The sequence below is a fragment of the Syngnathoides biaculeatus genome, chromosome 3 (assembly GCF_019802595.1).
Source record: "Syngnathoides biaculeatus isolate LvHL_M chromosome 3, ASM1980259v1, whole genome shotgun sequence".
Classification (NCBI taxonomy): domain Eukaryota; kingdom Metazoa; phylum Chordata; class Actinopteri; order Syngnathiformes; family Syngnathidae; genus Syngnathoides; species Syngnathoides biaculeatus.
Window position 1 is genome coordinate 38,788,696 of NC_084642.1, and position 24,277 is coordinate 38,812,972.

A 24,277-nucleotide genomic window follows, 5' to 3' on the forward strand; every position below is an offset into this window, starting at 1 on the left:
CTGTCACCTAGGTTTGGTGACCAGATAGGGGCGGCATTGTTGAGCAGGGGCCGTCCGATGGCTTTGTAACTGGGGGCTTGCACCCCTTTGTTGGCACCCCAGGAGGCGCCACCGAGTGCTTTCAGGGTGTTGACTTGGGCGTGCAGCCGTGAGTTGATGTCCTTCACGTGTGCGGGGAACGTAAAACGGGTGTCGAAAGTCACACCAAGCAGCTTTGGCTGGTTCACTGTTGGAATTGCATTGCCGGAGATTTGAATTCCAAGGTCGAGGTTGAATTCGGTGGTCCAGTTGGTGAAGAGGGTTGCAGTTGATTTTGGCGCCGACAGTTGAAGGTTACGTTCCATGAAGAACTGTACAAGGAGAGGCAAATAGGCGCTCAGGGCGACGACGAGGTCGGCTACGATCGGGCCGGTGCAAGCACCGTCGTGTGGTCGGCGTACGAGACGACACAAATGCTGGGTGGACAGTTGTCCGAAGGTCAAGGATAGGGATGGACGTTGCCTGACATAATTAGCAGGATCCGGAGCAGGCCAGCCGGGCAAGGCCGCTCCGCCGGCCAAAAAACAATGGCCGCATGATTGTCGACGTCGACGCAGCGTAACTGCGCCGGAAAGGGTTGACCAGTCTTTGACCACCCAGAGGCGGTGTGGATTTGCTGCTGACAAGCACATTCATAGTGAAATCCTCGTTCAATATAGTAAGTACAAGTGGCAGTACGAAAAGAAACTTTCACAGATCGGTTTAAAAAAAAAAAAAAAAAGAATTTAAGACAGTTTTCCAAAAACAATACTGTTGCTGTTTTTCATACCTCTGCAATCATGAAAAATAAGGCTCACCCTTATTTTTTATTTTATTCTTTGCTTTTAAAGCAGAATTATTAAAATTATTTGTACCAATGTTATAACTTCCTTTCCTGGTTCTCTATTAAATTGACTCTCTTTACTCTCTGATATGGATCGCCCCTGGGTCTGAAATAAGGAATAAAGAGCTGCAAGTCAAGCTTGGAATGGAACCAGGAGGCACTTTATCTGTACACCGTAGCTCTTGATGTAAATGCTCAGTGAAGTCAATGTTCATGCAATGCATAAATAGAGTATGACAGCTCCCAACGGAGCTCGTGTATAACTGACCTCTTGTTTCTAAATGTTTTTTTTCTCAAGCATTTTGTTTTTTTAAATAAATGTATGAAAACACATCTGACTACAATGGTGTAAAGACAATGGGCCTCCATCTTGCTAAATGGGGTGACATTCAAGTCAATATGCGCATGTCACATGGGTGTGCTGATTAAATGGAGTGCACATCATGTATACGCCCATTCAGAATAGATGGCGTCACACAGTTGACCTGAGATGATCAATAAGATTGATTTCAATTGGAATTGCAAAAAAGTCTCTGTAAACCCAGCTTCTGTGTCATTACTTTGCTTAAGATAGGTCTTTTAGACGTCAACATTTATATTTACATTTGGTGAATAATGTGTGTCCTTGTGTGTTAATTGGGGACTAACACACACAACAGCCCAATGCCACTGATGTTTTGAACAACACAGACGCAGTGGAGAGAGCTGTTTAGCTCCCTAACTCGTTAGTTCACAGAGAATTCGTGAGCAACACAACAAAATGAACTTTCCCTTGAGTCCCCTAGTCTGAATCTAGGCGTTACACATGGAGCAAGGCTGTAGAGTCTGCCGGCGTTCCATGAAACCACAAGCGGCTATTGACATAGCCACCCAACTCTGTCGGCTCACTGTGTGACCCGCACGCCAGCTGACCACAACAATGACCATTTATCGAGTCTAGAAAAACTACCATGTCTATCAAAAGCTAAGTCGATATTGTAATTACCGTGACATGCCTACATCTCGTCGCAACAATGTTCAATGTAGTGTGAAATACCAATGTAATTTTTACAGGAAGAAAAAATTGCATGCTGGAATCAAAATCATAACAATACAATTATTCAGTGTCCTGATACATCTTTGAAATCCGAAATTGGTCCAATGTCAGCCAAAAAAATAAACGAGTACTCGGATCAGACTAGATGATCTTATACAACCATTTCATTCAATAGTCCACACATCCAGCTGCACCCAAACGGCATGCAGAGCCCAGGTGATCATAACGCGTTGCAAAGGTGCTGACATAGTAGCAAGGAGTTTGAGTGAATGTTTGTTTAAAGGAATTTATTGACACTCGAGTTTAAGTTCACTGTAAAACTTGACTGGAAAAAAATACACCTATTGAATATTCAAAAACATCTGAATCAGCTTTATTGGCCAAGCCTGTAACAACACACAATGACTTTGTCTTCGCTAGTTGGTGCCACCCTAGTACAACATACATGTTGAGTACCAACAACAGAATAAATTGACGAAGAGGAATGAAGGACAATAGACAAGTCAACTGAACGGAAATTATTTTCCCATAAGAACTCACATTTGTGCAGGGATGCAGTCTCCTAGCATGCCCAAAAGAGCGATAGTCCAGTGCAATGGCAATTGTTTAAGGATGTGATGCAGTGATGAGTTGCGCAATAGTCTGTCTCCTATCATATTAATATTGATTGGGCAGCAGCATATGACAACTCAAGGCAGAAAACTGGGAGCATGTTGCACTGGAATTGGAGGTTATCTGTTCAAGAATTTAATTTAATTCTTAAACGAAACTGTTGGAATGTGTAATACTTTTGATATGCATTGATCGGTGGCGCCTACCCGATGGAAGGAGTTGGAAAAGCTGGTGACCAGGATGTGGATGATCCGATAGGATCTTGCCCGCTCTTATCCTAGTTCAAGTGCCGTGCAAGTCCTCAAGGGTGGGTAGAGTGGTGCTGACAATCCATTCAGCAGTTTTGATTGTCCGTTGCAGTCGCGGTTTGTCGTTTTTTGTGGCAGCCCTGAAGCAGACTGTGATGGAGGTACACAGTACTGATTCAACGATCGCGGTGTTGAAATGTCTCAGTAGGACTTGTGGCAGGCCATGCTTCCTCAGAAGCTGCAAGAAAAACACCTTTTTCTTGACCTTTTTGAACATGAAGTTGATGTTTGTCTCCCACTTGAGGTCCTGTGAGACTGTAATTCACTAGAACTTCAAGGTCTTGACTGTTGACACAAGACAGTTTGACAACATGAGAGGTAGATGTGGTGAAGGATGCCTCCTGAAGTCCACAATCATTTCTGTCTGTCTGTAGTCTGTTCCGCTCGTGGTTGTGTTGGCCACACCAAAGCACTAGCCTCTCCACCTCCTGTCGATGAGCAGACATGTTGCCGTCTTTGATGAGCCTGATGACAGTTGTGCCATCTGCAAACTTCAGGAGTTTGACAGCCCTTTGCCTCGAGGTGCAGTCATTTGTGTAGAGCGAGAAGAGAAGAGTAGTTGGGAGAACAAATAACCTTGGCGTCGCACGGTGCTGATTGTGTGTGTGTGGATGAGGTAGTGTCCCCCAGCCTCACCTGCTGTATCTTGCCTGTCAGGAAGTTGTAGATCCACTGGCAGATGGCGGAGGAAACGCTGAGCTGGAGAAGCTTGGAGGATAGGAGTTGGAGGATGATGGCGTTGAACACAGCACTGAAGTCCACTAACAAGATCCTTGCATAGGTCCGCTCACTGTCAAGGATGACGTGCAGACGCATATTGACTGCATAAACACAAAACCTGTTAGCTCAGTAGGCAAACTACAGTGGGTCCAGCTGGGCACCTGTGACCCTCTTGAGGTGGTCCAGAATGAGGCATTCAAGGGACTACGTGACCACAGAAGGCAAGGTAACAGGTCTGTAGTCATTTAAACCCGAGATTGCCGGTTTGCCAGGATGATGGTGGAGCGTTTGAAGCAGGTTGGTACTTCACACAATTATAGAGACAGGTTGACGATCTTTCTAAAGCCTGAAGAAAATTAGTCCGTGCGGTAGGCAGTATGGGGGCAATGTCTGGGCCTGCCGCTTTGTTGATCTTTTGTTGTTTGATGATCCATATCACGTCCTGTTCATGGATGGTCAACAAAGAATCCGTAAATGTTAAAGTGGTCGGTGGTGCGACTTGGTGAGTGTGTGGAGTCAAGGTGTCCTTTTTCCAATTTGCAGTAACAGCTGTTCAGGTCGTTGGCCAGCCCGCTATAATTGTCTAATGGGGGGGGGACTGTCACCTATAATTAGTTAGCAATTGCAATCAGTGCCAGACCAATTTGGAGTTGTTAGCACCTAATTTCTCATTAATTTAATAATTATCATTATTTTAAATCATACAGTGAAGAAAATTAACATTTTAAAACCATGCTATATTGCAAGTCCTCCCACTAAGAATTCATGGAGTGGTCTGAAATGTTCATCGTAGGTGCATGTCCACTGTGAGAGAGTTAATCTAAAAAGAAAAATCCAGAAATCACAATGTATGATTTTTTTCTTTTTAAAGATTTACTTGTGTGATACAGCTGCAAATAAGTATTTGAACACCTGTCTATCGGCTAGAATTCTGACCCTCAAAGACCTGTTAGTCCACCTTTGAAAGTCCACCTCCACTCCATGTATTATCCTGAATCAGATGCACCTGTGTGAGGTCGTTAGCTGCATGAAGACACGTGTCCACCCCATACAATCAGAAAGACTCAAACTTGTAACATGGCCAAGACCAAAGACCTGTCCAAAGACACCAGAGAAAATTGTACAACTCCACACGGCTGGAAAGGGCTACGGAGAAATTGCCAAGCAGCTTGGTGAAAAAGGATCCACTGTTGGAGCAATCATTAGAAAATCGAAGAAGCTAAACATGACGGTCAATCTCAATCGGAGTGGAGCCCCATGCAAGATATCACTTCGTGAGGTCTCAATGATCCTTAGAAAGGTGAGGAATCAGCCCAGGACTACACCACAGGACATGAATAAATTAGCTTTGCTTTACTTATTATTGATTGAGATTATTTGAGATTTGTTTAAATTTATGGAGGTTTCCCTTTCTTTAGGGAGCTGGAATTTAAATTTCACTTTGTATGTCTAAGGTTTAATTCCCTTTGTTATGAAGTATTTAATGTTTAGGCATTAAACCGATTGTTGAAAAAAAGATATATTCCACAGGCTTTCTTGTACAAGTGCAAGATGAATCTATACATTTTTTTACTTTGTATTATTGAGAAATAAAAATTAGTGATGTACTCTGTGATTGTCTGGCACCCGGTCCAAGGTGTAGTGCTACGTTGTCAATGCAGGTAAAGCAAGAAACTGGTATTTTTTTATTCAGTCAAATAAGTGTGTCTTGTGTAATTTGAGGAGGAGATTCTATCATTGTAGGCAACAAACATTTGCAACACTCCGCAACTGCAACACTCACCTTTGGCAGCCCCTTCTCAGACATGGCATTGAGCCACTGGATGACATTATCAGTGTGTCTGAAATGCAGCCCTGTCGCCTGAGAGAGAGGAAGGGTTGGCATGTTAAACTCAGTTAATTAGTTGTTAAATGTGTCAATATCTTGGACCATAATATCTAACAATACTGTTTGCTTTAATCTTAAATCAGCCCCCAAGGGTCCTGGGGTCATCTGGCAGTGGCCCTTTAATCATACCAAAAACTACAACAAAAACCCATAGAGAGGCTGCTTTCACCCATTATGGCCCATACCTCTACATCAACCAACCAGAGGACACCAAGAACATGCTTTTTAAAGAAGGCTCAAGACTCACCTGTTTAGTTTAGATTTTAACTGATGTCATTATTTTACTCATTTCAGTTATTAATTAATTTCATCATGACTTATTTTACGAATCTATCTATTTACAGGGTTCCTTCGCTACTTTGCGCTTCACATTTTGCGGCTTCAGTGCAGTTCAGTTTTTGTTGCACCCCAAAAAATTAAAAAAAAAAATCATAAAAAAATTAACTTGGAAACATACAGCCATATTGGCATATTGCCGGAAGAAGCATTGATACAAGGCACGTGATTGGTGCCCAGCGCGACATCGACAAATGAGAGCAGGTGGGGATTTATCTCGTGAGCTGATTGGTTCCACATCATCAAAGCCTCACCGAGCAACTTCTGTTCCACTGTTTCCTTTGTCCTTCCTTTCTGCCATTTTCTATGCTGTTGACTGTCTGCGCAATAACCTCTTGTGTTCAAAATGCCGCCTAAGCGCTGTTCTGATGCGAAAGCTTCCTCCGAAGTGCCCAAGAGGAAGAGGAAGAAATGACGATCTGTGAAATAGTAAAACTTTTGAATATGATCAAAGACCGGCAGAAGGTACACTTCTGTGGCAGAAAGGAGCTACTTTGTAACTATTTGAAGGGCTCAATCTCAACAAATGGCATTGACCTATGGGGTCCCTCAAGGGTCAGTTCTTGGACCTCTCTTGTTCAGCCTGTATATGCTAACCTTGAATCATTCTTCAAAACTTTAATTTTAACTATCATAGCTATGCAGCTGACACGCCATTATATTTAGCAGTGTCTCTAGATGACTACAATTCAATTGAGGTATGGGCCCACTGTCTAAAGCAGCATTTAGCTATTATGCTGCACACAAATGGAATAAGATGCCAACAGAGTTGAGGTCAACCCCAAGTGTGAAAATTTTTAAATCCAGCTTTTTTTTAGAGAATTCCCACTTTTTAATCATATTTCTTGCACTGTATGCAGTTTTAATTGAATATATAATATATAGATATGTGTGTATATATATATGGTTGTCATTTTACTTTCTATCCAGTTTTAAAATGTTTCGTCTACTTTTAATCATGTCAAGCATAATTACTTACCTTGTGTATGAAATGCGCTATGCAAATGAGTTTGCTTTGCTTTGCACTACAGTGAAGAAAATAAGTATTTAAAGGGCTACTGTCATGAAATGGATGATTTTTAGTATATTATTAATGAAAAAACGTGAGACAATATGGGCCCATGCGTTTTTTTCCACCACAAAACGTGATTTTGACGTAGACAGCTTTTTGTAACCCCCGCCATGAAAATCCTCTCGAGGGATTTGTTTTTGAGAAGAAGCAGGAAGTGACGCAAAGGACAATGGCTCCCCCAAGTGGACTCGTTTGTTTCGATTAGTTTTACCTCCAGGAAGGGAGCTGGTTATTCCTTCGTGTTAGCCAAAATGCCGACTCATTGCATTGCTGGACTTTGCTTCATTCCTTCATAAGTTTGCAAGAGACCTGGTTCGTTGTGAAAAATGGATTGCACAGGAGCAGAGGATGAGAGCTTCGTGGGTTCCAAATAACACGTAGGTGTGTGTACAGCTACTAAAAAAATAATAGTTTGGGGCAGACCACGTAATCGGTCTCTCATAACGTAAAAAAAGAATTATGTACAAAATATGTCGATGTGCGCGTCGGATGGCGTCGGGCTGCTGCGCGGACATCAGCGAATCTGAATGACCCACCCAAGAATGCCTCATTCAGCCACGTGTGCGCAGTAAAGCACCCCGGCCCGACGGTGTTCATCGAGTACTGCGGCGGCTATGAACATCCCCCTCAAATCAGCACAGCTCGGCTCCATTATATGCCACCACGGCGCCGAAAATCAGCCACACCGGCCGAGGCGCCGCGTTCGGCAGTCATGGCTTCTGCGAAGGCTGCGCGTCGGGCTTTGCAGACGGGTGTGACTCTGAAGAACCCAGCCAAGAATGCCTCACTCAGCTGCGCGCGCGCAGTAAAGCGCCCCAGCTCGACTGTGTTGTTCTTCGCGGACTGTGGCGTCAATGAACAACTCCCTAAAGCAGCACCGCTCGGCTCTGTCATAAGCCACACCGGCCGGCTACGATGAGCCGCAATAGCTCATCTCCGCCGCGAAAGTGGATCGGACGGGGATGGGGTTTGGCCATGATCGCATATTATCTGAATATGGCTCGAAACAATAGTGGAATATTGCTCCGAGGGCTCGAAACAATAGGGTAATATTGCCCCGGTAACTTCACTCGGTTGTCTGGTGTTCTCCTTTTCGAAAAGAGCTTCCATGTCAGAAGCGACGCTTTTTGTCACCCATTGTTAGGGTGCACCGAGTGTTTTTATTGGCTACGTCACAGACCGAGGATGCAGCCAATATGGCGACCACTTGGATATTGTAGAATGACACTTCGCTCTCCGCTCACATTTATTTTTTTGTATGGACATTGAAGTGAATAAAGTTATATGTATTTTTAGTTTATACGGATGACACTTGGGCTTTAAACACCCTGCTATATTGCAAATTCTCTCACTTACAAATCATGGAGGGATCTGAAATTTTCATCAGAGGTGCATGTCCACTGTGAGAGAGATGATCAAAAAAAGAAAAATCCAGAAATCACAATGTATGATTTTTTTTTAACAATTTAGTTGTGTGATACTGCTGCAAATATGTATTTCAACACCTGAGAAAACCAATGTTAATATTTGGTACAGTAGCCTTTGTTTGCAATTACAAAGGTCAAACATTTCCTGTAGTTGTTCACCAGGTTTGCACACACTGCAGGAGGGATTTTGGCCCACTCATCCACACAGAGCTTCTCTAGATCAGACAGGTTTCTCGGCTGTTGCTGAGAAACACTGAGTTGCGGTTCCCTTCATAGATTTTCTGTTGGCTTTAGGTCTGGAGACTGGCTAGGCCACGCCAGAACCTTGATGTGCTTCTTATGGAGCCACTCACAGGTTTTCCTGGCTGTGTCCTTCGGGTCATTGTGATGTTGAAAAACCCAGCCACAACCCATCTTCCAAACTCTGACTGAGGGAAAGATGTTATTCCCCAACCTCTCAATACATGGCTGCAGTCACCCTCTCCTTAATACAGTGCAGTCGTCCTGTCCCATGTGCAGAAAAACACCTCCAAAGCATGATGCTACCACCCCCATGCTTCACAATAGGGATGGTGTTCTTGGGATGGAACTCATCATTTGTCTTCCTCCAAACACGGTTAGTGGAATTATGACCAAAAAGTTCCATTTTGGTCTCATCTGACCAAAAACCTTTCTCCCGTGAATCCTCTGTATCGTCAAAATGGTCATTGGAAAACTTAAGACGGGCCTTGACATGTGCTGGTATAAGCAGGGAACCATTCCATGCCATGCATAATGTCAAACTATGACGTCTTAGTGTATTACCAACAGTCACCTTGGAAACAGTGGTCCTAGCTGTTTTCAGGTCATTGACCAAGTCCTGTCGTGTAATGTAATGATTGCTCCAACAGCGGACCTTTTTTCACCAAGCTGCTTGGCAATTTCTCCTTTGCCCTTTATAACTGTGTGGAGTTGTACAATATTGTCCCGGTGTCTTTGGACAGCTCTTGGGTCTTGGCCATGTTACAAGTTTGAGTCTTTCTGATTGTATGGGGTGGACACGTGTCTTCATGCAGCTAACGACCTGACACAGGTGCATCTGATTCAGGATAATACATGGAGTGGAGGTGGACTTTTAAAGGCGGACTAACAGGTCTTTGAGGGTCAGAATTCTAGCCGATAGACAGGTGTTCAAATACTTATTTGCAGCTGTATCACACAAGTAAATCTTTAAAAAGAAAAAAAAAATCATAGATTGTGATTTCTGGATTTTTCTTTTTAGATTAACTCTCTCACAGTGGACATGCACCTACGATGAACATTTCAGACCACTCCATGAATTCTTAGTGGGAGAACTTGCAATATAGAAGGGTGTTCAAATACTTAATTTCTTCACTGTAGGTTGCTCACATAATCCGGCGTCAACTTCACTAATATGTTTTTGGTTCATGTTGATCATTTACTAATTTGTGTGGCGTATATTTCCAATTAATAGGTATGGTCAAGTTAAATGTTTTTTTCTACTGTGAATAAGTGATATTCCTGTCGTGTCGCAGCTGCTGAAAGTAACTTATGTGTTATTTTTTTCCAAAAGTTACTTTTTAAATCAAGTAATCAGTAGAGTAACTCTGTTAATTTGTTACTTTTTCAAGGTAACTGTGTGAACACAGGTCGTCACCTTGTAACGAGTCTGCTCGCGGTCGTAGATCTTCTTAAGTGAGACAGTGCGTGGAGCAAAAAAGTTGCCGAGTTTGGCTAGATATACTCCATTACGCAGGCCCTCCTCCAGTTCAGTTGTAGGTGGTAACTCTTCATCCAAACATGCTTCCATCCATCTGCAAGGAGAGCAACATTGTCCATTTCAGTTTCAAGTCTTACAGAAACTGATTTTTAGTTTCATATAAGTAACGAGCTTTTCTGTCAAATTCTAAAATACCATATTTAGGCAGGAAAAAGTGTTACATCAGAACAGCAAATTCTATTTAAGACACACAACATCCATCAACCTTCTCTTTGGTCTTCCTTTCGCTCTTTTGCCCAGCAGCTCCATCCTCAGCATCCTCTCCTGCCTCTGGACATGTCCAAACCTTCGAAGTCTCTTCTCTCAAACCTTGTCTCGAAAACATCCAACTTTGGACGTCCCTTTAATGAGCTCATTTCTCATCCTATCCAACCTGCTCACTCCTAGCGAGAACCTCAACATCTTTATTTCTTCCACCTTAAGTTCTGCTTCCTGTTGTCTCTTCAGTGCCACCGTCTCTAACCCGTACGTCATGGCTGGCCTCACCACTGTTTTATGATCTTTGCCCTTCATCCTAGCAGAGACTCTTCTGTCACATAACACGCCAGACACCAGCTGTTCCAACCTGTTTGGACCCGTTTCTTCACTTCCTTACCACACTCACCATTGCTCTGGATTGTTGACCCCAGGTATTTGAAGTCCTCCACCCTTGCTGTCTCTTCTCCTTGGAGCCTTACTCTTCCCCCTCCAGCCCTCTCATTCCTGCACATACATTGTTTTGCTTCAGCTTATCTTCATTCCGCTCCTTTCCAGTGCATGGCTCCATCTTTCTAATTGTTCCTCCACATGCCCCACAAACAACATTTTTAGAGGGCCCTAATGACTCCCCTACACTGCCACTATGTGAGATAATATAAGCTTCTTCTGCTACAAATATAAAATTTAAATTGTTCCTTACTAAATCGTGGACGCAATCTTATGCTACCTTGCATACGTGCTAAAACACATGGTAGCATGCATGCTAACAATGTAATTAGTGTGTTCAAGTGTACTTCACTGGTCTAGCCACACAACAACATTTACAGATGATGAACTTGTGCACTTAAGGTGCGCTCTCCATTTTGGAGAAAATGTAGGACTTAAGTGCGGCTTATGGTCGCAGAAATATGATGCAGATCAAACAGGTATTTTAATACTCCACCCATTATTTGCAGATTTTCATTATATGGAGAACCGGGGGGGACAGGACATAACCACTGCGAATAATGAGGGAACACTGTACATCTAACACTTAACCATTTTCACCACTAGAGTTATGCATAGTATGTTCCTCTCCAGTGTGGTCATACTCCTAAAATATTTGCATCATACATTCTAAAGTAATTTAAGATACTTTGACTTCATAATGGTCACACACCTAGACACCCACAAGTTGCTCTGCACAGGGCAGTACTGTGTCCGCTAAAACAACTCCTCTCCAGGGATTTTGGACTACAGGGTCTCCACACAAGGTTTCTATTGAAGTTGGGGTGGTTATCCTGTAGTGTAAGGGCTGGGCTTGCCAGACAGGAACAAACTTCCCTTTCACCATGAAATGGAGCAGTGAAAGGCCCCATGAAGATTAATGTCCCCTTTATCAGGCAGCACATCCTTTACACACACACACGCACACACCCACACGCACGCACGCTCACACACACGCACCAATAAATCTGAGAGACATCAGGTATAATAGTTTTTTTTTTTTTTTTTAAGAGTTGACTAGTTTGAACAACTGGAAAGCAGCCAAAATTTATTTGACGCTTTCATTAGTCAGTCAACAAGTCTCAACAAATATACAGTAAATGATAGGACACAAAACACAGTACCTTAAAGTTTTAAAGAACTGGAAAAATAATTGTTTGGATAATATTTCATCAAGAATTGAGTTTTTGGGGTACAATGTTTTTGTTAAATTTCTCTTCTGTTTGTAATGACTTAGCATGTCACTGGTTTTGACAGTCAAAATCCACAAACAATAAAAAATACACACAACACTTGTCATGGTATGTAAAAATGAGACTTTCGCAGTCCGGCAGAGCATTGGAACGAATCGAAGGGTATTCGGCGTTGTCAGGTTTCTTAACTTAGGAGCACTATCGTCAATTTATAAACGTTTACACGAATCTAAAGAAGAGTAGAAGAGTCAAAATGCTCTACTTTAATGCAAACCAGCTGCACAAAAATAGTTACATATAGGTTACCATATATTATAAAGCAATAATCATCTCAGGTCAAACTCATAGGAAGAAGCGTGTGAGTGCCCACTGTATCTCCACGAACAGATCAGTCCTCCCTCAGCCCACTGCTGTAGAAATACAGCACATCCTCTGTTCTTGACAATTTAAATCTAGCATGACACTTAGAGGGATGTTGGTGAATTCACTTCCACACTTCTTTGCATGATAGTGTCAAACATATACAGTGCTTGAAAATTAATTTATATCCAGGGTTATTTTTGATTAGAAAAACCTAGGTAGGAGCCATGTTAACTGGCAAGTCAAGCAGAATTATTGTGTTCATTTGTTTAATGGAGGAGGCCTCAAAATGAGCTCAGCTACACCATTGGTTTAGAGAGCATTGTAGCCTATAAACAAACAATGAAATGACTCTTCGTTATGTGAACTGACATCATATCAACCAACACATTTCACACAAAAAAGGTTTAGACATTACTAACAAAGTAGCACGTTTCTTTTGATTGTTGTTAATGTTTAATTTTGAACAACTTCCAATATAATCAGTATCCGAGTTACAACTACCCGTACTTACGACCACATCCAGCCAATGCCTATCAGGTATGATTTTACTGGCAGTGCAGTGCGCAAGATAGTTGTGGCAGTCTGGCATCATGGATAACAGTTATTGCAGCGCAGCATCCCAGCATCTAAGCATCTCACACTCACAGCACTACACTACACTACCACTACACTGAGTGACTAAAAAGAAAGCAGTGAAAGAAGCAGCGGTAAGTCAACAATCACAAAACAATGTGATCGATTTCAGAGGTGGAAAAGTTGTTATTCACATGGTTTGAAGACAGTAAGCAAAGAAAGATGAAGGGGATGTTGCAAGCACTCCAAACTAAGGCTTATTTCACATGTTGAACAAATGTCCAGGTGAAGAATATACGCTTCAAATGAGCTCATAAGGAGTGCTGGATGGTTTCGTCGCTTTCAATAGCGTTACAAGGTTCACCACGTTATTGAAAGGGGAGGCTGCTAGCAGTGATGTGCCTGCAGCTAAAGCTTTTGTTGAAGAATGTGATGAACTCCAATTTACGACTGTTTTGTCGGAACCGGTCTAAGTCGTCACTTGGTTACCGATTGTATAGTGAAAATCCCACAAGCATACCATATCATACCAACCATTAAAAAGAATGAATTGTGGTTTTATCATTCCAAAAATAATTAAATAGAGCCAAATGGTCCATTTCATGGATTGCTGCAACAGTGGAATCCGTGCACTAAGTGGCCTGTTACTGCAGCAGCCTTTGACGATAAACACAACTGATAACTGAACTTAAGACTTTGAGGAGTTATACCAAACACAAAATTTATCCAAGACTGCAACATAATTGACGTCTCCATGAAATATATATGAAAAGCTCAGAGAGAAATGACATTCAGATTACATTCTTTATCAGTGTGGACATTAATTCCATGAGAATTAGTCCCAAACAGAAATCTCTGGAGGTGGAAGAGAAAAACAGGACAATAAATCCGGCCAAAATTATTATATTGCAACAAGCCATGTACCTTAAAGCCCAAGTGTCATCCCTATAAACATTCTAAAATAGATATTGAAATGAAAAATATATAACATTATTCACTTCAAGCCTTTACGGAAACATAAATATGAGTGGAGAGCGCGTCATCCATGCGCAAAGTTGCGGAAGTGTCATTCGACATCCAAGTGGTCACCACATTGGCTACATCTACTGCCCATGACATCACCCCGGACATTCGCCATTAAAAACACGCTGTGGCCCCTACTATGGGACACGCCCATTCAGACAAGGAAGCTCTTTTCGAAAAAGAGAACATCTCACAACCGAGTGAAGTGACCGAGGCAATATCACCCTATGGTTTTGAGCCATATTTAGATGATATGCGGATCACTTCTAACTAACAGCAGACTCCCAGACACCATGTATGAGCCAGCAAGGCCGAAGCTGTGCTCCTCCGCGAGGCACGGCTTCGGCGGCGGCTCGTCGCCCACCTACTATGGGACACAGAACCTCGGCCGAAGCCGGGATCGGCGGGCACGGGGCCGACGGGCACATCAACACATTTACCACCTCTGACTTACCTATTGTGTTCTGTTCTGAAAGGATTACGTCCTCCCCCACCCCCTGAACAATTGTTTTTTTTTTAGTAGCTCGATACACACCGACCTGTCATTTGGAACCCACGAAGCTCTTGTCCTTTGCACCCATGCAATCCATTTTTCACGACAAACTAGGTCTCTTTGAAACTTATGAATGGTAAATCCATCCTCCCGAGTGTTCTAGCAATATCCAGCAATGCAACGAGCCAGCATTTTGTCTAACACTAAGGAACAAAAAGCTACCTTCACGCAGGTAAAACTAATAGAAACAGACGAGTCCGCTTGAGTGGGCTACTGCCCTGTACACCAATTCCTATTTCTTCTCGAAAAAAAATCCCTCGAGAGGATTTTCATGGTGGGAGTTACAAAAAGCCATGCACGTCAAAATCATGTTTTGTGGTGAAAAAAAGCATGGGTCCATACTGGCTGCTGTTTTTTTCATATATTAATATTCATATTAAAAATCACGTATTTCATGACACTGGCCCTTTAAACAACTGTGTACTTTATAGAGTGTATGGTGAAGAGTTAGATCATTGAGGCACAAATCAATGGCACGGATTTTGATCCTCATCCTATAGCAGTCGTTGTTGAACTGCTGGCACTAAGTACTGCTTCAAAAAATATTCTTTCCTCTCCAAGCACCACCAAAATGATGAAAATTCCAATACAGTCAAGTTCTCATGAAACACGAGCCAGGTCAAAAACAATTTAAATATCCACCCATCAATTTTCTTAGCCGCTTAGCCTCACAAGTATTGCGAAAGTGCTGGAGCCTATCCCAGCTGTCAACGGACAGGAGGCAGAGTACACCCTGAACTGGTTGCCAGCCAATCGCAGGTCACGTAGAGACAAACAGACAAAATCACAATCACACATAGGTGCAAGTGTCCAATTATTGTTGCATGTTTTTGTGATGTGGGAGGAAAGTGGAGTGACCAGAGAAAACTCACACAGGCACGGGAGAACATGCAAACTCCACACAGAGATGGCCGGGATTGAACCTGAGTACTTAGAACCGTATTCTAACGCTTTCCATCTGCACCACTGTGCCCTATTTAAATATTTTAAAATAAATTGCTCTTAAGGATTAACTGCATCTGCATAAACTTTAAAGCTCGAATAATCTTTAAAGATAAATACAACTGAACTAAACAGTAATCCCTCGTTTTTCGTGGTTAATAGGGACCAGAACCCCCTGCGAAATGTGGAAAAAACGCAAAGTAGGATTGACCCCAACAAACATCCGCCCCCCCACCCCCTACCACCGTCGACCTCCCGCAAAATAACCCGGGAATTTTCATGTATGTGTATCTGGGCACCAGAATGATTAAAATATGTAAACAGTATTTATGCCCACACACATACACACACACACACACAGACCAAAAAAAACCTCCCCATCTCCAAGCTACATTGGGAGCACATCCAGCAGAAGTGTCCAAGTGATGACTGATAACTACAGAGTAATAAAATAGTTTTGTAATTTTTATTCATATTATAAAATTTATGATAGTCTATATTATGTTATATATTTAAAGTTTTATTTTTATAGATTTAACTAAATACCTCTTTTTGTCTCAAATATGCTAAGTACAAATACTGTTAACATATTTTAATGGTTCTAGTACCCACATAAACATACATCCCCCACTACTTTGCGATTTTTCCACTTTTCGCAGGTGGTTCTGGTCCCAATTGACAGCGAAAAACAATTGTGAAGGAGCAACAGTTCATTCCTTTAGCTCATAAGTTCTTGTGCTCACACACCTTGCTATACACCTGCAAGAGGCATTCCTTTCATTCCAAAAGTGGTCAACCACAAACTGGCTGACAAGTTACAGGTGTAACACCAACATGAGCAGATTGTTCAAATTAATCCACTGAGATTTCATATTTTTGAAGATTTCTCTCTCTGTATGGCTTTGACGGTGATAAACGAATATTAACTGGGGGGAAAAAACTAATACAGAATAAGAATCTAGATTTTAAATTCCCTTGCTACTTCGCACTTCACTTTTTGTGCCCTAAAGCTTCACGTGCCCCCCCCAAAACAAAAAAAAAAATTGAAAAATACAGCCATATTGGCATATTGCGGGAAGACACATTGATGCAAGACACGTGATTGGTCCCTGGCGCAACATCAATACTAGCATATGTGGATTTATCTCGTGAGCTGATTGGCTGCGCATCATCAAAGTCTCACCCAGCAATTTTCTTCCCAGCCTCTCCTTTGTGCTTCCTTTCTGCCATTTTCCATTCTGTTAACTGTCTGCGTGTTAACATTTCATTATCTCAATGCGGCCGAAGCGCTGTGGTGATGCAAAAGCTTCCTCCGAAGCGCTCAAGAGGAAGAGGAAGATGGTGACCATTACCAAAAAACTAAAACTTCTGGATATGATCAAAGACAGCAGAAGTTACACTTTTGTGGCTTGCCATTATGCATTATTCATAATGCCGCCGACGCGCTGTGCTGATGCTAAAACCAAACATGCTTCGACACAATCTCCCCCACCCCAAGGAGAGCAATATGCCCCCCCACTTGAAGGGCCCACTATGCAGTCAGTCCCCGCCGGGCCTGAGGATAGGGCGGCATCTCTTCTTTGTTAAAAAAGAGGGTGGACGGGTGTTTGACAAGGGAACAATAACGGGGAGGAACCCAGGAAGGAGCCACAGGACATGAGCGGGAAGCCCTACCATAAAGTGAGCAAAGTTACGATAGTGTGTGTGCACTTATATATATATATATATATATATATATATATCTCAAACAAAGCATTGTTCAAAGCTAAGGCTGTTGAGATGAAACAATGTCTAGCACGACGCCCAGAGTTTTGTCCGATACCATTAAACATTTAGAAGGTGATAACAAACGAAGGTACGTGGAAAAATGAGAAACACTTGGCATAGAGGACCCATATTTAATGCCGAGGTCGATGTTTTTGCCACTAAGAAATTGGACTTAATTTGCTTCCGCTTGTCTGGGACAACTGGATATATACATGTATCTGGTAAGTAAGTCATCGAGATTTACACGGAAAACTTTGAAACCGTATGAAAGTCTGGACACTTCGTTGCTGGATCTGTTCTCAATCAATAATAAAATCCCACATAGTGATGAACCCTCTCAGATTTTTTCAATACAAATACCAATATTTAAATAAATGACCCTTGGTTTTACACAGGTAAGGCCGAGAATCAGGTGGTGGAAGTTGAGAAAGGAAGAATGTTGAGTGACCTTCCGGAAAGAGGTGAGAGGGGCTCTAGATGGACAGGAATAGCTCTCAGAAGACTGGAATACTACTGCCAAGGTATTCAGAGAGGCAGGCAGGAGAGTACTTGGAGTGTCTTCTGGTAGGAAAGGGGAGAAGGAGACTTAGTGGTGGAGCCCCAAAATACAAGAAGTCATCCAAGGAAAGAGATTAGTGAAGAAGAAGTGGGACACGGAGAGGACTGAGGAGAGGCGTGAGGAATATATTGAAATGTGTCGCAGGGCAAAGATAGAGGTGGCGAAGGCTAAACAAGAAGCATATGACGACATGTACTCCAGGGTGGATACAAAAGAAGGAGAAAAGGAGCTCTACAGACAGACAGAGGGATAGAGATGGGAAGGATGTGCAGCAAGTAAAGGGGATTAAGGATAGCGATGGAAATATGTTTACTGGTGGTGTACTAAGTAGATGGAAAGAGTACTTTGAGAAGTTAATGAAATGAAGAAAGTGGGAGAGAAGGTAGAGTAGAAGAGGCAAGCGTGAATAACAAGGATTAGTAAGGGAGAAGTTAGAAAGGCACTGAACAGAATGAAAAATGGAAAGACAGTTGGTCCCGATGACTTGCCATGGAGGTATGGAAGCAATTTGGCGAGGTGGCTGTGGAGTTTTTGATCAATTTATTCAATAGAATACTTGGAGGAGAGAAGATGCCAGAAGAATGGCGGAAAAGTGTGCAAGTCCTTATTTTTAAGAACAAAGGCGATGTTCAGAACTGTGGAAACTACAGAGGAATACGACACAATGAAGTTATGGGAAAGAGTAGTGGAGGCTATACTCGGGACAGAAGTAAGTATCTGCGAGCAACAGTAGGTTTTCATGCCGAGAAAGAGTACCACAGATACACTATTTGTCTTGTAGTGCTCGTGGAAAAGTACAGAGAAGGTCAGAAGGAGCTACATTGTATCGTTGTAGACCGAGAGAAAGCCTATGACAGAGTACCAAGAGAGGAACTGTGGTACTGCATGGGCAAGTCTTGTGTGGCAGAGAAATATGTTAGAATAGTACAGGACATATATGAGGGCAGCAGAACAGCGGTGAGACGTGCCGTTGGTGTGTCAGAAGAATTTAAGGCAGAGATAGGACTGCATCAGGGTTCTGAGATGAGATCCTTCCTGTTTGCGGGAGTAATGGATAGGCTGGCAGACGAAGTTAGACTGGATTCCCTTTGGACCATGATGTTCGCAAATGATATTGTGATCAGCAGTGAAAGCAGGGAACAGGGAACACAGAATATATGTGCGTGAATGAGAGGGGTGGAGGAGAAAGAGTTGAAGCTCCAGGGAGAAGAAGGTGGACGACTTCAAATACCTGGGGTCAACAATACAGAGCAATGGAGCGTGTGGTGAGGAAGTGAAGAAATGGGTCCAACGGGGTGGAACAGTTGGCGGAAGATGTCTGGTGTTCTATGTGACAGAAGTGTTTCCGCCAGGAAGAAGGGCAAAGTTTATAAAACAGTGGTGAGGGCAGCCATGATGTACGGATTAGAGACGGCCCTGAAGAAACAACAGGAAGCAGAACGTGAGGTAGCAGAAATGAAAATGCTGATGTTCTCACTTGGTGTGAACAGGTTGGATAGGATTAGAAATGAGATTAGAGAGACAACCAAAGTTGGATGTTTTGGAAACTAGGTGAGAGACAGCAGACTTCGATGGTTTGGACATGTTCAGAGGCGAGAGAGTGACTATGTAGGTAGGAGGTTGCTGAGGATGGAGCTGCCAGGCAAAAGAGTGAGAGGACAAAGAAAGAAAAGGTTGATGGATGCTGTGAGGGAGCACATGAGGACAGTGGATGTTAGAGAGGAAGATGCACGAGATAGGCTTAGATGGAAAAAGATGACAAGCTGTGGCGACCCCTAACGGGAAAAGCCGAAAGAAAAAGAAGCAAGAAGACCCTTGGTTTTACACAAACTCGCATTCATAAACTATGATTGAAAAAAAAAAAGACGACAGGTTGACGGCTCGTAAACATGGAAGCGTATTCGGTCACACGTTCACCTTTGCTGGAATCCATCGATCTTTCAGCTGCTATTCAAGAGAAATACCAATATTTAAATAAATGACCCCTGGTTTTACACAAACTCTCATTCATTAACTATGATTGGGAAAAAAAGAGGGCGGAGTCGTCTCCATGGAACATACACGGAAGCGATTCCTGCCACACGTTAATCTCCATAAACATCTCTGCGACAGACAGTTTATTTTCTTTTTTTAAATATGCATTGTTCTTAAATCAGTCAACTTGGTATTGTAAACACTTCTTGGTAATTTGAGATTGAGAAGAATAATTCCTACCTGAAATGAAATGATTGCTACACAGTCGTGTTTATTTGGTTGGGCACCATCCATCATGTTTAAGTGCCAAAATCCATCGATCTTTTCTGGTCTTATCAATCGCTATTCAATACAAATACCAATATTTAAATAAATGACCCCTAGTTTTACACAAACCGCATTCATTAACTATGATTGGGAAAAAAAAAAGAGGAAGGGGAGTCGGCTCCTCTGTACGCGGAAACGCACTGCGGCCACACGCATACACACACTTCTAAACCTCTCTGCGACAGATGTTTTTTGTTAAAAATATGCATTGTTCTCAAATGAGTCAACTTGAGATTATAAATACTTCATAAATTAAAGGGCTCCTGTCATGAAATGGATGATTTTTAGTAAGTTATTATTGAAAAAAACGTCAGCCAATATGGGCCCAAGCGTTTTTTTTTTTTTTCCCCACCACAAAACATGATTTTGACGTATACAGCTTTTTGTAACACTCGCCATGAAAATCCTCTCAGGGATTTGTTTTTGAGAAGCAGGATGTGACGTACAGGACAGAGGCGCCCCCTAGTGGACTCGTTTGTTTCCATTAGTTTTACCTCCGGGAAGGGAGCTCGTTATTCCTTCGTGTTAGCCAAAATGCCGGCTCATTGCATTGCTGGACACTGCTTGAACGCTCGGGAAAATGGATTTACCCTTCATAATTTTGCAAGAGACCCGGTTCATTGTGAAAAATGCATTGCACGGGTGCAGAGGATGAGAGCTTCGTGGGTTCCAAATAACAGGTAGGTGTGTATACAGCTACTAAAAAAAATTATAGTTTGGGGCAGACCACGTAATCGGTCTCTCATAAAGTAACAAAAGAAACAAAAGAAATATGTACAAAATATGTTGATGTGCCCGTCAGACGGCGTCGGGCTGCTGCGCGGACATCAGCGAATCTGAAGAACCCAGCCAAGAATGCCTCATTCAGCCGCATGCGCGCAGTCATGCGCCCCTTTCTCGACGGTGTTCATCGAGTACTGCGGCGGCTATGAACATCCCCCTAAAAGCAGCACGGCTCGGCTCCATTATATCTCACCACGGTGCCAAAAATCAGCCACACCGGCCGAGGCGCCGTGTTCGGCAGTCATGGCTTCTGCGAAGGCTGTGAAGGTAGCTCGTTGTTCCTTCGTGTTAGCCAAAATGCCGGCTCATTGCATTGCTGGACATTGCTTGAACACTCGGGAGATTGGATTTTGCCTTCATAAGTTCACAAGAGACCCAGTTCGTTGTGAAAAATGGATTGCACAGGTGAAGAGGACGAGAGATTCGTGGGTTCCAAATAACAGGTAGGCAGTAAGGCTCCCCAGCTCAACTGTGTTCAACAAGTACTGCGGCGGCTTTGAACATACCCCTAAAAGCAGCACAGCTCGGCTCCATTATATGCCACCACGGCGCAGAAAATCAGCCACACCGGCTGATGTGCCGCGTTTGGCGGTCACTGCTTCTGCGAAGGCTGCGCGTCGGGCTTTGGGGACGGGGGTGGCTCTGAAGTACCCAGCCGAGAATGCGTCACTCAGCCGTGTGCGCGCATAAAGCGCCACGGCTCGACTGTGTTGCTCAGTACTGCGGCATCTGTGAACACCCCCCTAAAGCAGGACGCCTCAGCTCCGTCATAAGCCACACTGGCCGGCTGCTATGAGCTGTGATGGCTCATCTCCGCCACGGAAGTGGATCGGACAGGGATGCGGTTTGGCCGTGATCGCATATCATCTGAATATGGCTCGAAACAATAGTGTAATATTGCCCCGAGGGCTCGAAACAATAGTGTAATATTGCCCCGGTTACTTCACTCGGTTGTGTGGTGTTCTCCTTTTCGAAAAGACCTTCCATGTCAGAAGGGGCGCATTTGTCTCCCATTGTTAGGGTGCACCGCGTGTTTCCGTTGGCGAATGTCCGGGTGATGTCACGAACGGAGGACGCAGCCAATATGGCGACCACTTGGATATCGTAGAATGACACTTCTGCAACTTTGCACACATTTTGCACACTCCACTCACATTTATTTTTTCACATAGACATTGAAGTGAATAATGTTATATGTATTTTTCATGACAATATCTCAAATATGAGGATTTCGGCAAGTATGGTAACCGATCTTTCGGTTCCGTTGATTTTTGTCCTGCGAAACGGTGGGAAACGACTTTTCGGTTCCCATTGATAAGGCTCATGGGAACCGTTTTTTACATCTACTTCAGAATAAAGCCTTAGCAGGTATGAGCATTTTCTCTTTTACGCTTAGCAACCGACATGTTTGACTAGCGTTTGAGTGACCCGGATATGAATAACTCGACCTTGCGCATGCATAGCGCAGAAGCGGAAACCGGTGCTGTTTGTAAACCACACTGACAAAGCTGGGCGTTTTAATCATTAAAAATAAAGGGGTTCATGTAGGTTCATTTTATACAGATTGTTGTATTTCGCTGAGAACTTGTTTTACATTCCACACATGGGCGAATTGTATTAAAAGTAAGCCCTGAGATCTGGGAAACGGACTTTCAGTTCCATGTTTTCTCAGGCTGGGTAACAACACGGTAACTGAACGATCGTTTCCGTGAAATGCTCATGCCTGATATCTATTTTAGAATGTTTATAGGGATGACACTTGGGCTTTAAGACTAAGAATAACTCCTACCTGAAATGAAGTGAGGGTGTGTGTATTTGGTTGGGCATCAGCTATCTTGTTTAATTGCCGACATCCATCGATCTTTTCTGGTCTTTTCAGCTGGTATGCTATAGAATGATCTCTGAATATCTGTCTTGTCTGTTGTGACAACCAAGAGTACAAGAGGTCTCGGGTATTATAAATATTTTCCTCCGGTTCAATGTCTCCCACAATGTCGAGCAGCTCTGTCTGACCGGCAATATGGCGTGATGGTGACGTCACGAGCTCTGTGTGTGTGTGTGTGTGTATATATATATATATATATATATATATATATATATATATATACATACACACACACACACACACACACACACACATACACATACATTGAAGGTATATAAAAAAAAATCCCAGCCCTCACGTGGATGGAGATTGCATGTTCTGGGTAAGTGCCTGCATGGACCTTTCCAATGGCAATCCCACCTTGTCCATGGCCATGTCCCACAAGCTTTCGGACCCAGTGCTCTGTCTGAAAAATCTGGTGTGATACAAATAGGCAAATAGACATTTCTCTTGCATGATGTCGCGCATTTACGTATCACTAACCAGACTCTGCGGCATAAAACATTACACATTTCATTCAGCAGGTCAGTGATACACTAAAAAAGTGAAAGTTGTTCTCCTGCAATGTATAAAGCAGTGATAATAATGAAATCAAACTCAGAGAAGATACTCCATCACTTACCATCGAACAAACAACCTCGTGTTTGTTGATATTGTTCACTTTGTTGTATGTGCGGTCTTCCGCAAGCCTTAATCCATTGTAGACACTTCGTCAACTGTGTTTTAGGCTTTGGAAAATGAATCAACCGGGCCCCTTATAACCTAGCAGGATATCTTTCATCAGAACTGCACATTCCCCAAGCGCATCTGAGGACCATTTTCTTTGTAACATTAACTTTTCCAAGCACACGCTACTGACGACCAGTATTGCTTTTAGGACAACATGGCAGCAGGGGCGTGTCAAGCCAGGGGTTAAGACAATGCGGCTATATGATTGGCTATTTTTGTACGAGTGATTGACAGGTCGGAAAGGTCCATTGAAGTCTCTAGTCAAGATTGCCCATATGTGTGAATGTAAGTGCAAGTGGTTGTTTGTTTATCTGTGCCCTGCAATTGGCTGGCAACCAGTTTAGGATGGACTCCGCCTCCTGCCCAAAAAAAAGTAGGGATAGCTAGGATCAAGGGACTAATGAAGTTATACTACGTTAAAATCTTGTTAGTGGTCTTAAAACGACCCCTTTAAGATCAAAATTTGTGGTGGTATCACCAAAAATAACCCAAAAAGCATGCTTCACACACAAAAATTCTCGTTGCATTAAGTCTAACAACACTTTCTTTATAAATACTACTTCCCCAAAAATTTCAATGGACTTTAAGTTGCACAATTTTAGAATTTCAATTTAGATGTTCCAGCTTATGCAGTGTGATAGAGGTGGAAACAGTTAGAGTCATCTTAAAGAGAATACATGTGCAAGTAGGCAAAATCTTCCATCGTGACCTGGTGTTTTCAGAATAGAGCATGTCATAGTGTGTGAGCTGACGTGTGGATGTGCAGTGAAAACCATGTTTGTAAGAACATGAGTGGACATTTATAGAATATTCTTCTTTGGAGAATCCAACATTTGTTTTATGTTAATTTGCTAATATGCATTGTAAAAATTTAGTAACAT

At 42.8% G+C, this 24,277-nt stretch overlaps 1 protein-coding gene across 1 annotated transcript in view; it reads right to left on the reverse strand.

Moving 5' to 3' along the window:
* Window positions 1-24,277, reverse strand: part of iqgap1 (IQ motif containing GTPase activating protein 1) — an 83,075-nt gene that overhangs the window by 55,750 nt on the left and 3,048 nt on the right. The window contains exons 3-4 of the mRNA XM_061815750.1: window positions 9,919-10,075; window positions 5,322-5,399 (exon numbers count right to left, since the gene is read on the reverse strand). Coding sequence (XP_061671734.1) covers window positions 5,322-5,399; window positions 9,919-10,075 — 235 coding nt within the window. The remainder of the gene's footprint in view (window positions 1-5,321; window positions 5,400-9,918; window positions 10,076-24,277) is intronic.